The sequence below is a fragment of the Salvelinus alpinus genome, chromosome 36 (genome assembly GCF_045679555.1).
Source record: "Salvelinus alpinus chromosome 36, SLU_Salpinus.1, whole genome shotgun sequence".
Lineage (NCBI taxonomy): Eukaryota > Metazoa > Chordata > Actinopteri > Salmoniformes > Salmonidae > Salvelinus > Salvelinus alpinus.
In genome coordinates, this window is record NC_092121.1 from 7,197,250 (window position 1) to 7,212,344 (window position 15,095).

Here is a 15,095-nt window from a genome sequence, read left to right on the forward strand (position 1 = left end):
AGGCAGATTGACAATCGTATGAATGTTCATTGACGGTGTATTTTACTCCACACAAAGCAATGGGCTAATAAGAATGCTGTGTCCTATGGCTAAGTTTGTAGTCAAGACTCACACTCGGGTAATTGGTCACACTGGGTGCCATTCAGCATAATGACATTAGACACACTCTTTAGAGACTAATGTGGCATATGCTTAGATATGACGCATGTGGCAGTCGACAAACGATGCGCACACACATGCCTCCCCTAAACACACATGCAGGAGATCAAACTGCAGCCCCAGTGTTATATTGGGTAGCATGTTCCATTGCTCTCTGCGTCTGCACAATCTGCCATGCAGCTGGCACTTGCTGCTGACGCGCTGGAGAAAACTAGGAATAATTCATTTGAATATGATTACTGAGGCTGGGGTAACACAATAATAATGTCACTCTCCTTGGCTTCCTTTCCTCCTCTCTTGCTCCCTCTCTCTCTTCTCTCTCTCCCTCTCTCCTCCATTAAATGGCTTCTGACAGCTTAGCCCAAACTTTGATGAAGGGCTTAGGTGGAATAATGGAATGCATACATACATACATAGAAATACTGTAATCATATGCAGAAGTGTAGCTCTCTCTGATGTTGTGGCAGACTGCTACCAGCGCTGTGTTTACACGTACACACACACACACACACACACACACACACACACACACACACACACACACACACACACACACACACACACAGGCTCTCCATCACTCTTCCCCTTTCACCTATGTGAAAGTAGAAGAGTTTGTCCCTGATTATCCCTGTCAGTGAGTCCACAGTTGAACAAATGACCAATCAATGGAAAACAACAGATGAATGTGATGGGTTCGAAGACTAAGGAAATTGTTTGTAACCACAGCCACCATCTGTAGCCCCCCTTATAACCATCTCCCTGTCAGTATCACATGACACATGATGAATGGCCACTGCCTGCTGTTTAGGCATCAGAGGTACATCTGTATAGGAGATTAGGAGCTCACCTTTATAAAGCAGATAGGGTCTGTGACTGTGCCCGCTGTGTTTTATAGGACAGGGAGAAAATGAAGGCGAGATGGGCTGTCCAACACTTACTGTATCTGCTGAATGGAAGCTGCTGTAACAAAGATAGCACGTAGGGGTTCGTTTTATAAGCACAGGTAACCTTGGAGCGGAGCATGGTGGTTAAAGAAAGGAGAGGACAGAAACCAGGATGAGGAAGAGAACAGAGAAGATCATTACTCGAAGATGCTCTGGTGTCTCTCTTTATCTCACTCATTCCCTCGCCCTCACTCTCTTTATTCCCTTTCTCTAACTATCCTCCTACTTCCTACCTCTCTTTTAGATATGTTCATGTAGATACTTTCAGACAGACAGTGGAAAATGGGCCAACCTGTCCCACAAGGGTCGTCTTTCCGGGGGAAACCACTTGAAAACTATTAATATAAATTGAAGCTCTTCTCGGATTATATTCCCAGACTTTGTATCCCTCCTCTGGGTCAGTCAGATCAGTGTTGTTCATATTTAGCCCCAGTATAAACAGACCGTATTATCAGTAGGCTACCTGGTGAGACTGCTTCATTCTCTGTGTTCATTCCAAGACAAGTGCACTAGTCAACGTGCAGTGATTGAAACGGTTTTCGCATAATCTATTGCACTTCAGGCAAGATGTCATCACATCAGTGTGGAAAACCTGGCCCCCTAACCAATCATTTCATAATAGACAGGTATGACATCTACATGTACCCTGTGGTGCGTGCTCTAAGGTGTGATAAGGTACAGTCTATTATTTGGAAGTGATTCATCATGCTGATTCGTGAGCTGTCCATTGCACATACACACAGAGAGAGAGAGAGAGAGAGAGAGAGTCTGATCTTGTTTGACTTGTGCTCGATGACGCATACAGAAGGGCACATATAGTCTGGCTACCTATATTGATGACTAACACCTAGAAACAAGACATGGTGGTGACGGTGGAAACAAAAGTAGCTTTTTTCAAAAGTTTTTGGAAGAAAAAAAAATTCACCGCTACACTGACCATTTATTCTAAAATAACAATCTCTAATGTAATCGTTATGCGAAAGGTATCTTTATTTGAACCATATCGTCTTAGGCATACGAGTAAACACTTTATGATAGCCCATCAATAGAAATGTCGACAATACAAATGTTCTGTGACCATGGCGTTAATTTACACAGAGATTTTCCCTGTCCCCAATACGTTTATGGGAGCTTTGTTTGAAGCCCAGTATTTTCCATCATAACCTACTGTCACACCAAGATACCGCCCCCCTTTATGAAATTCTGACAACCACCAATCCTGAAATTTGAGTAAATGAATATTGACATAGTTGTAAAGAGTGCGCCAATCATGCGCCACGGACGCACATGGAGGCGTGACTGGGTTTGAAGTTTAGTCGAATTTATGTTGGCAGCACACGTCCAGTTAAAGGTTCGACGAAAGGAAAATGCTATTGCCATACTACTACAGGAGTTCTGGCTTGTGCGAGAAACCTTCCTGGAACATCTCAACTACTTGTTTTTGGAAATCTAATGGACTATAAGCCCTCAGATTCGAACACATTATTAATATTTGTTCTTCTTTAGTAGAGTCGCACCTGCTTGTTCCAACATGAGGTATTTGGATCAGAGTTTAGTTGACTACTATAGTACTATCAGGGAGAATAGCAGTTGGTAGGTTACCTGCCTCGCAGGGCAGGATAGGAGCGTTATTTGCTGATGCGTAACTAAGGTCCAATCTTTCGAATACCGCCACAGACTGCACCCTTTCTGCAGCCCTGACCTAAAATGCCTTTCGACCTGTGATGTGTATTAATTGGACGTAACCCTGTGCATCTCGTGCCGCATGATCCTCAACAGCCTGCCTATTCCCCGCGCGCGTGAATCGTTAAAACGTGGTGAGATGTCACACTTTATTTAGCCAATTTCAACCGCTACACTGGGCAGTACTTTTGACTAACTCACATTTGAATGAATTCAGCAGTAACAGTCCGGTTATTCTGGAACCCGGACCACATACAGCAGACTGTCTCATTTCATCCCGTGAAGAGACTGATGATGACGGAGAACAGCGAGATGGAGACCGAGACGCAGCTCCAACGCTCGCCAAGCAACATGTCCATCACACCGGTGTCAAAGGCAAGTAGTATACTACAATCACATGTCTCACTGGCTGACAACTGTCTCGGACCTCGGTGAAACAACAACTATCCTTGCAAGATAACCAGCGGGAGAAATTTGAACCTCAGTCCACAGTGGTGTGAAGGTTTTACGCAGTCCGTTCTTCTGACTAGATAGTGGATATTTTGTAATATGAAGGTGTTTGAATGGTTGTTCCAGGTGTTTTCACATGGTGAATATGTTTGATTTGTGTTAATAACACGTGTAATATTTGGCCAGAAAGCCATGACACAACCACATACCAGTAGCCTGTATGACATGGTTTAAGAAAGTCAAAAGTGCTTGTTGCTTTCACCATCACATTGATATCTTTCTTTTGTTTTACGATGCTGAGATGGAGTTACTGTTGACTTAATATCAGGGGGGAAATTATAGTTAATTACTGCTTTATTACAGTATTGCAGTTTTTATATTATTTATTATAACATATAGAGTTTTTTTCATAATTTGAATCGTAATAAACCCAACTGTCTTGAACACAGTAGATTTCAGCCAGGTGCATTTCAAACCGCGTCATCAGTAAATTGCGTCACTATGGGGAACTAAAATAACTCACGTCAGGTGACGTAAAGGGGGCAAGATGATTGGAACGTTCTCTTTCTCTCGCTTACTGTGTGTGTGTGTGTGTGCGTGCGTGCGTGCATGTGTGTGTGTCTATGCTTACGCACACATGCTCAAAATGAAGAAGACTTTACAAAGGGACACGCAGGTTCCAGAATGTTTTAGAATAAATGTCCTGTCCAGGTTATCTTGCCATCAGGCCCATTAGGAAAGTTTGTTTAGTTTTGAATGTAAATTATTTGAACACTGCAGACACTCACAGCATTACTCCACTCACAATTATTTAGTTTAATAGAAGAGATTACAGTGTGCCAAGCAACTTCTCAATTGACGCAAACTCATTTACTGTCCAGAATTCAAGGCCCATGGGGTCAAAAATGATAGAAACAAGCTATTACATGTTGTCCCTTGATGTTCTGGTCATTTGACTGCCTTGCTGTGCATGTTTCTATCATTGTCTATCATGTGTCATTGACTTTTGTATTTGCTGAGGTTGAGGTTAATGCTGGGTTTAGATAGCAGGAGATAGACGGCAAACTGGATGTCATTGTTTTCAAAGAGAGAACGATGGTAAATGCCTTGAGGCTGGCGGTGAATGCAGTCGGACGCCACTGTAGACGGGTCTTGCCGCCGCCAGAGTTAAACTATTTCAACTTTTGCCATAGCGTTGTTTTCCACCCGATGTTGATTTGCACTCTTTGTTTACTGAAATCACCATAGCAACGCATGCAATTGTGCTTGCTTGCTTTTGCCGTCACTCTCTTTCTTGCTTCTCTTTCTTGCATTCTTGTCCTGCTATGCCGACTGGTATGAAGGTTTTTGCATGCGGCGTTAGATAAAAGCACACAACACCCATTGATGTAGCTTCCCTACGCTCAGCCTCAGTTGTTCAAATGAGGTTTGTGATTACATAGAATGCTACCTGACTGTGAGACACTATTTTGAAAGGTACATTTAAAAAATGACCTTGAAGTAGTAGACTATAGAATACACGGTAAAGAGTGTCAGGGTTTAAAGTGTTTTTTCTTGAAGTGCCTTTTTAAACAGACACAAACGCACACACACAATTCTTTGGGGACTGTTTTCTTCCAGCCTGAAATCCACCACAACACTGCTGTTGTCCTCAAGCTCCTTGTGGAGAAGCTGGGTGACACATAGGAGGAAGATGTTAAAGAGTACCGGTGCCAGCACGCACCCCTGCCTCTCACCGATGCTTACTACAGAGGGCACTGACTCCTGCACTCCTATGGCTACCCGAGCTATCATCCCATCATGGAACTGGCAAAGGATGTCGACAAATTTGTCTGGACAGCCAAATTTGAGTAGAATTCCCCATAGTAGTTCCCTTCTTACAGTGTTGAAGGCCTTGGAGAGGTTGACGAAGGCCATGAAAAGGTCCTGATGTTGTTCACAGCACTTCTCCTGGCGTTGCCGTGTCGTGAATATCATGTGGACCATACTCCTGTTCTTTCTGAAGCCGCATTGTGACTCTGGCAGCAGTTCCTCTGTGATGTTGTTCACCAGCCTGTGGAGCATCACCTTGGCCAGGACCTTGCCGGCAACAGCCAGAAGGGATATCCCCCGGCTGTTGCCGCAGATGGACTTGTCACCCTTGTTCTTATAGATGGTGACAATGTTTGCATCCCGCCACTGTTGGGGGACGTTCTCCAGGTCCCAAACCTCAGGAATGTACTGGTGGAGTGTTCTGGTACAGAAGTAACCTCCCTTCTTAAGTAGCTCTGCCGGGATGCTCTCAGCGCCAGGAGTCTTGTTGTTCTTGAGGGAACGGATAACTGATAACACCACTTGGAAGGTTGGTGAATGGTTGAGGTCTTGAATGGGTGGACGGACAGGCAGTTCTTCCAGGATGGAGTGGTCTGTAGGAGAATGCTGATTGAGTAGTGCTTCAAAGTGGTCAACCCACCTCATAGGATCTGGTTTTGGTCCTTCAAGAGAGTCAGACAATCAGCTGTTTTCATGGGGGTTATGGAGCGACTTCTTGGGCCATAGATAGCTTTAGTTGTAGAAATTGTGCATGTCGTTTTTGTCAGCATAAATTTGGATATCCTGTGCCTTATTAGTCAACCATTCGTTCTGCAGCGCATGCAAGGTTGTTTGCATTTTCTTGCGCAATGCACGCCATTCCTTGTGAAGGGTAGCAGATGTGGGGCTGTTGAGAGTAGAGGTCGACCGATTAATCGGCATTAATTAGGGCCGATTTCAAGTTTTCATAACAATCGGTAATCGCCTAAAGGCGCATTCGCGAAAAAAGCACAATTGTTGCACAAATGTTCCTAACCATAAACATATTTTGCTAAAATGAAAAAAATTAAATAAAAGAGGACCGAGCACACCCCCATTCTCAACGACGGGGCTGCAGTGGAGCAGGTTGAGAGCTTCAAGTTCCTTGGTGACAACATCACCAACAAACATGGTCGTAGCACACCAAGACAGTCGTGAAGCGGGCACGACAAAACCTATTCCCCCTCAGGAGACTGAAAAGATTTGGCATGGGTCCTCAGATCCTCAAAAGGTTCTGCAGCTGCACCATCGAGAGCATCCTGACTGGTTGCATCACTGCCTGGTATGGCAACTGCTCAACTGCTCGGCCCAGTACATAACTGGGGCCAAGCTTCCTGTCATCCAGGACCTCTATACCAGGGGGTGTCAGAGGAAGGCCCTAAAAATTGTCAAAGACTTCAGCCACCCTAGTCATAGACTGTTCTCTCTGCTACTGCACGGCAAGCGGTACCAGAGCGCCAAGTCTAGGTCCAAGAGGCTTCTCAACTGCTTCTACCCCCAAGCCATAAGACTCCTGAACATCTAGTCAAATGGCTACCCAGACTATTTGCCTTGCCCCCCCCCACCTCCACCTCTTTACACCACTGCTACTCTCTGTTGTCATCTATGCATAGTCAATTTAATAACTCTACCTACATGTTGATACTACCTCAACTAACCAGTGCCCCCGCACAATGACTCTGTACCGGTACCCCCCTGTATATAGTCTCGCTATTGTTATTTTACTGCTGCTCTTTAATTACGTTACTTTTATCTCTTATTATTATCCATATTTTTTTGAAACTGCATTGTTGGCTCGTAAGTAACCATTTCACTGTAAGGTCTACTACACCTGTTGCATTCGGGGCATGTGACTAATAAGATTTGATTTGATTTGACTGAGAAGAGTAGCATAACGCATCTTGGCTGTCACGCCCTGGCTTTAGTATTCTTTGTTTTCTTAATTATTTTGGTTAGGTCAGGGTGTGACATGGGGGATGTATGTGGTTTTTGTAGTGTCTAGGGTGGTTGTAAGGTTTAGGGGGTTTATTAGAGTAGTTGGGTTTATGTTTAGTATAGTAGTCTAGCTGTGTCTATGGTTGAGTGTAGGTATCTAGGAAAGTCTATGGTTGCCTGAATTGGGTCTCAATTAGAGACAGCTGGTTATTGTTGTCTCTGATTGGGAGCCATATTTAAGGCAACCATAGGCTTTAGCTGTTTGTGGGGAATTGTCTATGTTGAACGTTTGTAGCCTGTGTGTGTGCACTACGTTTATAGCTTCACGGTCGTTTGTTGGTTTTGTATAGTTTGTAATAGTGTTTCGTTTCATGTTCATCTTCGTAGTAAAATAAAAGAAGATGGCTTATTTTCCACATGCTGCGTTTTGGTCTGTCTCTCCTCCACACGAGCGTGACAGAATTCCCCACCAACATCGGATCAAGCAGCGTGTGCAACAACAACAGAATCACCCACCAACCTAGGACCAAGCGGCGGGGGAGAGCTCAACAGCGAAACCAGGACTCGGGGAATTGGGAGGAAATTCTGGACCGCGAAGTACCAGGAGAATATAACCGCCCCAAAGCTGAGCTGGAGGCAGCGAAAGCAGAGAGGCGAAGATATGAGGAGGCAGCAAGGAAACAAGGCTGGAAGCCCGTAAGTCAAACCCAAAAAATTATTGGGGGGGGGCTCTCGGGTAGTTTAGTTGAGTCAGTCGGGAGACGTGAGCCAACTCCTCCTGCTTACCGTAAGGAGCCGGTGAGGGCGGATTTGGAGGAGAGTGACGCAGAGACAGTAAAGGAGTTAATGGAGAAATTGGAGGAGAGAGTTATGAGGGATGTATTGGTTTGGTGCATGAGGCACGGCATCCGTCCGAATGAACGTGTTGGTGATTTAATGTCACCGGGAACAGCTCTCCATACTCGTCCCGAGGTGCGTGCTAGCCGTCTGGTTAAGACAGTGCCTACAGCACGCACAAAGCCTCCTGTGCGTCTCCAGAGTCCTGTGCGTCCTGTTACTGCTCCTCGCACTAGCCCTGTGGTGTGTGTTCCCAGCCCAGTACCACCAGTGCTGACACCACGCACCAGGCTTCCAGTGCGTCTCCAGAGCCCTGTTCCTCCTCCACGCACTCTCCCTGTGGTGCGTGTCTCCAGCCCAGTGCCTCCAGTCCCGGCACCACGCACCAAGCCTCCTGTGCGTCTCCAGAGCCCTGTACGCACTGATCCTTCTCCCCGCACTCGTCCTGAGGTGCGTGCCTTCAGCCCGGTACCACCAGTTCTGGTACCACGCACCAGTCCTATAGTGCGCCTTGAGAACTCAGTGTGCCCTGTTGTTGTTCCCCGCACTAGCCTGAAGGTGCGTGTCCTTAGCCCGGTACCTCCAGTTCCGGCACCACGCACCAGGCCTACAGTGCGTCTCAGCCGGCCAGAGTCTGCCGTCTGCCCAACGGCGCCTGAACTGCCCGTCTGCCAAGCGGCGCCTGAACTGCCCGTCTGCCAAGCAGCGCCTGAACTGCCCGTCTGCCAAGCGGCGCCTGAACTGCCCGTCTGCCCAACGCCGTCTGAACTGCCCGTCTGCCCAACGCCGTCTGAACTGTCCGTCTGCCAAGAGCCGCATGAACTGCCCGTCTGTATTGAGCCATCATAGCCGCCCGTCTGCCATGAGCCTGCAAAGCCGCCAGTCTGCCATGAGCCTACAGAGCCGTCCGCCAGACAGGAGCCGCTAGAGCCTTCCGCCAGACAGGAGCCGCTAGAGCCTTCCGCCAGACCGGATCAGCCAGAGCCTTCCGCCAGACCGGATCAGCCAGAGCCTTCCGCCAGACCGGATCAGCCAGAGCCTTCCGCCAGACCGGATCAGCCAGAGCCTTCCGCCAGACCGGATCAGCCAGAGCCTTCCGCCAGACCGGATCAGCCAGAGCCTTCCGCCAGACCGGATCAGCCAGAGCCTTCCGCCAGACCGGATCAGCCAGAGCCGTCCGCCAGCCATGACCAGCCAGAGCCGTCAGCGAGCCATGACCAGCCAGAGCCGTCAGCGAGCCATGACCAGCCAGAGCCGTCAGCGAGCCATGACCAGCCAGAGCCGTCAGCGAGCCATGACCAGCCAGAGCCGTCAGCGAGCCATGACCAGCCAGAGCCGTCAGCGAGCCATGACCAGCCAGAGCCGTCAGCCAGCCATGAGCGTCCAGAGCCGTCAGCCAGCCATGAGCAGCCAGATCCGTCAGCCAGCCATGAGCAGCCAGATCCGTCAGACAGCCATGAGCCGTCCAACCAGGATCCACCAGAGCCGTCCAGCCAGGATCCGCCAGAGCCGTCATCCAGCCAGGATCCGTCCCTCAGTCCGGAGCTGCCGTCCCTCAGTCCGGAACTGCCCCTTATCCTGGTGCTGCCCCTTATCCTGGCGCTGCCCCTTATCCTGGCGCTGCCCCTTATCCTGGTGCTGCCCCTTATCCTGGTGCTGCCCCTTATCCTGGTGCTGCCCCTTATCCTGGTGCTGCCCCTTATCCTGGTGCTGCCCCTTATCCTGGTGCTGCCCCTTATCCTGGTGCTGCCCCTTATCCTGGTGCTGCCCCTTAGTCCGGTGCTGCCCCTTAGTCCGGTGCTGCCCCTTAGTCCGGTTCTGCCCCTTAGTCCGGTGCTGCCCCTTAGTCCGGTGCTGCCCCTTAATCCAGTGGGGTTAATGTGGAGGGTGGCCATTTGGAGGAGGCTACGAAAGCGGGTAGTGACTATGGTGGGGTGGGGACCACGACCAGTGCCGGAGCCGCCGCCGTGGACGGAAGCCCACCCAGACCCTCCCCTAGACTTTGTGCTGGTGCGCCCGGAGTTCGCACCTTAAGGGGGGGGTTATGTCACGCCCTGGCTTTAGTATTCTTTGTTTTCTTAATTATTTTGGTTAGGTCAGGGTGTGACATGGGGGATGTATGTGGTTTTTGTAGTGTCTAGGGTGGTTGTAAGGTTTAGGGGGTTTATTAGAGTAGTTGGGTTTATGTTTAGTATAGTAGTCTAGCTGTGTCTATGGTTGAGTGTAGGTATCTAGGAAAGTCTATGGTTGCCTGAATTGGGTCTCAATTAGAGACAGCTGGTTATTGTTGTCTCTGATTGGGAGCCATATTTAAGGCAACCATAGGCTTTAGCTGTTTGTGGGGAATTGTCTATGTTGAACGTTTGTAGCCTGTGTGTGTGCACTACGTTTATAGCTTCACGGTCGTTTGTTGTTTTTGTATAGTTTGTAATAGTGTTTCGTTTCATGTTCATCTTCGTAGTAAAATAAAAGAAGATGGCTTATTTTCCACATGCTGCGTTTTGGTCCGTCTCTCCTCCACACGAGCGTGACATTGGCTAGGGGGATACGAAGAGGCATGGGTCTTTCACTTATGCCAACGGGTGTTTCGGTGAGGCTGGGTAGAAGGCTGTTCTTGATTGTAATGTCCCACACCGTGCTGATGTTGTCCGCCCGGAGGGTAACCTTTCCAGAAGGTGTAGCCTTCTCACTCCTCTTTCAGGGAACCTTCATCCAGGAACCTGGTCTCACACAGGGCAGCTTTGTCAATGTTGTCACACTTTAGTTCTGCAGCAATCAAAGCTGTTCTTCCGATGGGGTCTATCGCTATTATCGTCAGTGTCCAAAAGAGTTCTGATGTTCCATGTCGCCAGTTTCAGGGGAATTATTTTCTTCAGCATTTTTTGACCGCTGAGTGGAGCTGAAATAGGTGCGGTAGCCTATCCAGGATGGAGTGAGTGGGCAATTTTTAGGCCACCTTTTCTAGGCCTCTCCCCAGCTGGGGTGAGCAGTATGGCTCCTAAATAGGGCTGCTCAGTCACACAGGGGTCTGCCGAGAGCAGTTGCCACTCAAGTCCCAGCTGCTGGCGACCATAATAGCCTTATGCCATTGGAGTGCAGGTGTCTGATTAAGCGCTCCCGGTGCATTCACTCCTGCCCCCGCATTCACTCCTGCCCCCGTCACCAGCCACCCCAAGGCCGCCAGACTTTAGTCCGGTTTCCGGTTGATGGCTTCACCGAGGTCAGAAGTGGTTACCTGCGCAAAGGAAGTTCTTTAAGGTGCCGCCGAGGGTGCACAATCCCCAACAGCACTACTTCACTGTAGGAAGGTGAAATTCCAGTGGCAAGGAGGGAAACCCAGGACGACCAGTATCTTCCACAACTGCAGGAGGCTGCCGAAACCCCAGTCTGACCACACACACACACACACACACACACACACACACACACACACACACACACACACACACACACACACACACACACACACACACCAACTCTCTCTCTCTCTCGCATGCATTCATTCATTCATGCATGCATGCGAGAGAGGGCTGATGGCTGATGGTCAGGGGCTGATGGTCTCATGCATGCATGCTTCACATTTCTATTGTATTCCAGATGTCTATGGTTTACTACATCACCCTGAAGAAGGCACAGTGATGCCAAAACATTGGCGGTTTATCCAATAAATGACTGGGAGCTTGTATATACAGTCTGCAACTCTTTATTTATTTTCATAGCATACAACTTACTACATCACTCTGACATTGTAATCAGAACATGTTCCTATCATATCATCACTACTAGGAAGAAAACACATTTACCCACGTAGAGTGATTTCTCTCCTGTCTCCTGCCTTTGTTTTGTGCTCAGTGAGCATGTTCCTCATCAGACACGCAGAGAGGGACCTCTGTCTGTCTGTCTGTCCGTCCGTCCGTCCGTCCGTCTGTCTGTGCCTGGGAGTGATTGGTTATGCTATTTACACGTACTCACTCCCACCAGCACCCAAAATATCAGCCCACCATTCAAAAACCACCCGACTCATCAGGGATTTGACCATCCAGCTTCATTCCTCAATGTCAGCTACTCCCTTCGTTACTGGGAGCTTAGGTTGTAGTATAAAGGCATCAAGGGTCAGTGCCACAATGATTTATCTAGTTCACCTTAAACCCCACGGTTCTGATTGAGGCTCCTGCAGTGTTAAAATAGTAGGTTAATTGCCTATGGAGCTCCCGTTTAAATGCTTGAAATATAATAGCTTTGTGCCCAAAGACACTTTCTCGGTTGTAGTCTATTAAGAATCCATTAGTTGAGCACTGTGGTAAATGTCAAAGCCATTCTTTCCAAATAATCGGATCAGGGAGAGGGGTATGGACCCTACAGACAGGGGCTGATGGTCTCAGGATTTGGGGTTCTTGCTGTCAATCTTTCGCACATGCACGCACGCACGCACACACACACACACACACACACACACACACACACACACACACACACACACACACACACACACACACGCTGCACACATCCCATCTCCCCGTCTATCCTTCTATCTTATCTTTCTATCCACCTATTTCTCTTTCACACACACAATCAGAGCCACCCCAAAAAAGAAGGCCTCCTGAGTTATTTGACATGACCAGATATCAGACAAGCACAAGGCCATTCTGACGAGAGGGAGATAGAGAAGAATGACTCCCATCAGATAACAGACGCTCCCCGAAGCCGCCTGCAGCGTGTTCCCACTAGTCCCAACTTAGATGGAGGATGTCAGAAATTGAGAGAAAGGCAGAGAGCCAAAGAGGGAGAAGGAGAGGACTTTAGAGTGTTGCCGCTGGGCTGGCTCACAGCGGCGTGCCTTGGCCAGACGGGCTGAGGTGTGTGTGCGTGCATGTGTGTTTGTGTGTGTGTGTGTCGAGGAGCAGATTAGATTCTGGGGGAGTGGACAGCAGCCAGGAAAATAGCACCCTTCTAGTAGCTGCAGACTGTCATCACTATCAACATCTTGAAGAACGATCTGGCCTTAATGGACATGCACTCTTCTAGTCTCCACCCGGCACAGCCAGAAGAGGACTGGCCACCCCTCAGAGCCTGGTTCCTCTCTACCTAGCACAGCCAGAAGAGGACTGGCCACCCCTCAGAGCCTGGTTCCTCTCTACCTAGCACAGCCATTAGAGGACTGGCCACCCCTCAGAGCCTGGTTCCTCTCTACCTAGCACAGCCATTAGAGGACTGGCCACCCCTCAGAGCCTGGTTCCTCTCTACCTAGCACAGCCATTAGAGGACTGGCCACCCCTCAGAGCCTGGTTCCTCTCTAGGTTTCTAATCTCCACCCGGCACAGCCATTAGAGGACTGGCCACCCCTCAGAGCCTGGTTCCTCTCTACCTAGCACAGCCAGAAGTGGACTGGCCACCCCTCAGAGCCTGGTTCCTCTCTACCTAGCACAGCCATTAGAGGACTGGCCACCCCTCAGAGCCTGGTTCCTCTCTACCTAGCACAGCCATTAGAGGACTGGCCACCCCTCAGAGCCTGGTTCCTCTCTACCTAGCACAGCCATTAGAGGACTGGCCACCCCTCAGAGCCTGGTTCCTCTCTACCTAGCACAGCCATTAGAGGACTGGCCACCCCTCAGAGCCTGGTTCCTCTCTAGGTTTCTAATCTCCACCCGGCACAGCCAGAAGAGGACTGGCTACCCCTCAGAGCCTGGTTCTTCTCTAGGTTTCTTCCTAGATTCTTGCCTTTCTAGGGAGTTTTTCCTAGCCACCGTGCTTCTACATCTGCATTGCTTGCTGTTTGGGGTTTTAGGCTGTTTCTGTATAGCACTTTGTGACATCAGCTGATGTAAAAAAGGGCTTTATAAATACATTTGATTGATTGATTGACTTACCACCATTCTCTCTCCCTGGAAAACCACTGCGGTGGCTTTGATCAAGGCTACAGGATACAGGAGACTTCAGGGAGACTGTATGTGAACTGTAATGACTCCTTCAGTAAGACAGGCAACAACACCAAACTTTCACATTCAATAGGCTCTTCCTCAGTTAGTTTTGGCGATTTTGCTTTGGGGTGTGCTATAACATGGTGTCTGTCGTTCCCTCTGACACTTCTAATACTCCTCTACCTCCCTTTGGGCAGGGCTCTAGTGAGAGACAGAGACCACAGAGTGATGGGGGGGGGGGGGGGACTTTAATTGGTGTAACACCTTCACTGCTTGGTTGTTTATTGATGTGACACCTTGCAGGGATGCACTGCTGTAGGACTGTGGCGCACTGCAGGGAGGGAGCAGTGCGAGGATAAGGAAACATCCATATATCATGTGATTATGTGTTCACTGGAAGAGCTCCAGATATGCCGCTGGTAGCATGTGCTTCTGCAATTGGGTCTCTCTCTCTCTCTCTCTCTCTCTCTCTCTCTCTCTCTCTCTCTCTCTCTCTCTCTCTCTCTCTCCCCCTTCTATCTCTCTCTCCCCCTTCTATCTCTCTCTCTCTCTCTCTCCCCCCCTTCTCTGTCTCTCTCTCTCTCTCTCCCCCCTTCTCTCTCTCTGTCTCTCCCCCTTCTCTCTTTCTCTGTCTCCCTCCCACTCTGTGATTGACAGGCCGTGTCTCGGGGTCTAGCGTGTGGACAGTGACCGGGAGAGTGCAACGGGCGGGTGATGAGCTGTCATGGTGATGGTGGGGGGGGGGGGGGGGGGGGTACTGCTGATATGAGGGGGTGAAGAGATGAGGGGGACGGGGGTGGGGGTGCCATCAGGTAGAGCAGCTATCCTTTTATATGGGGCTTGGTTTCACACAGCCTAGCACAGTACGTCTGGAATAAATACAGAGAGAGAGAGAGAGAGAAAGAGAAAGAGAGAGAGAGAGAGAAAGCGTATTTGTGAGTGTGCTCTGTGTGTGCCCATTGTTGGATCAGATGGGTTCACGTGTGTACTTGTGTGTCTGTGTGTGTGTGTGTACGAGTGTGTCTGTGTGTGTGTGTGTGTGTGTGTACGACTGTGTCTGTGTGTGTGTGTGTACGACTGTGTGCGTGCAGAGAGAGCTAGAGAGAGACTGCTCGTGCATCTCTCATTCAAAGTGGGACTCTGCCGTTGCCATGCATAATGAGCAGCTTTAGTCTAGCAGTGAAATCTACAGACATTCAACAGTTTCATGTCTCTTCTGTTTTTCTTGCATATATAATAAAGAACAAAAGTGTTTATATTACCCTTAGTACCTGATTGGCTACTTGAATCCTCTCACAATAGGATTCTCTTACATTTAATTGGACCTTAGAAACACTGT

General features: G+C 48.9%; 1 protein-coding gene across 1 annotated transcript in view; it reads left to right on the plus strand.

The window, feature by feature from the left end:
- Positions 1-2,398: 2,398 nt before the first annotated feature.
- Positions 2,399-15,095, plus strand: part of LOC139565007 (SH3 and cysteine-rich domain-containing protein 2-like) — a 34,642-nt gene continuing 21,945 nt past the window's right edge. Inside the window, exons 1-2 of the mRNA XM_071384994.1 lie at positions 2,399-2,920; positions 3,004-3,161. Of these exons, the coding sequence (XP_071241095.1) occupies positions 2,869-2,920; positions 3,004-3,161 (210 nt within the window). The 5' untranslated portion in view covers positions 2,399-2,868. The remainder of the gene's footprint in view (positions 2,921-3,003; positions 3,162-15,095) is intronic.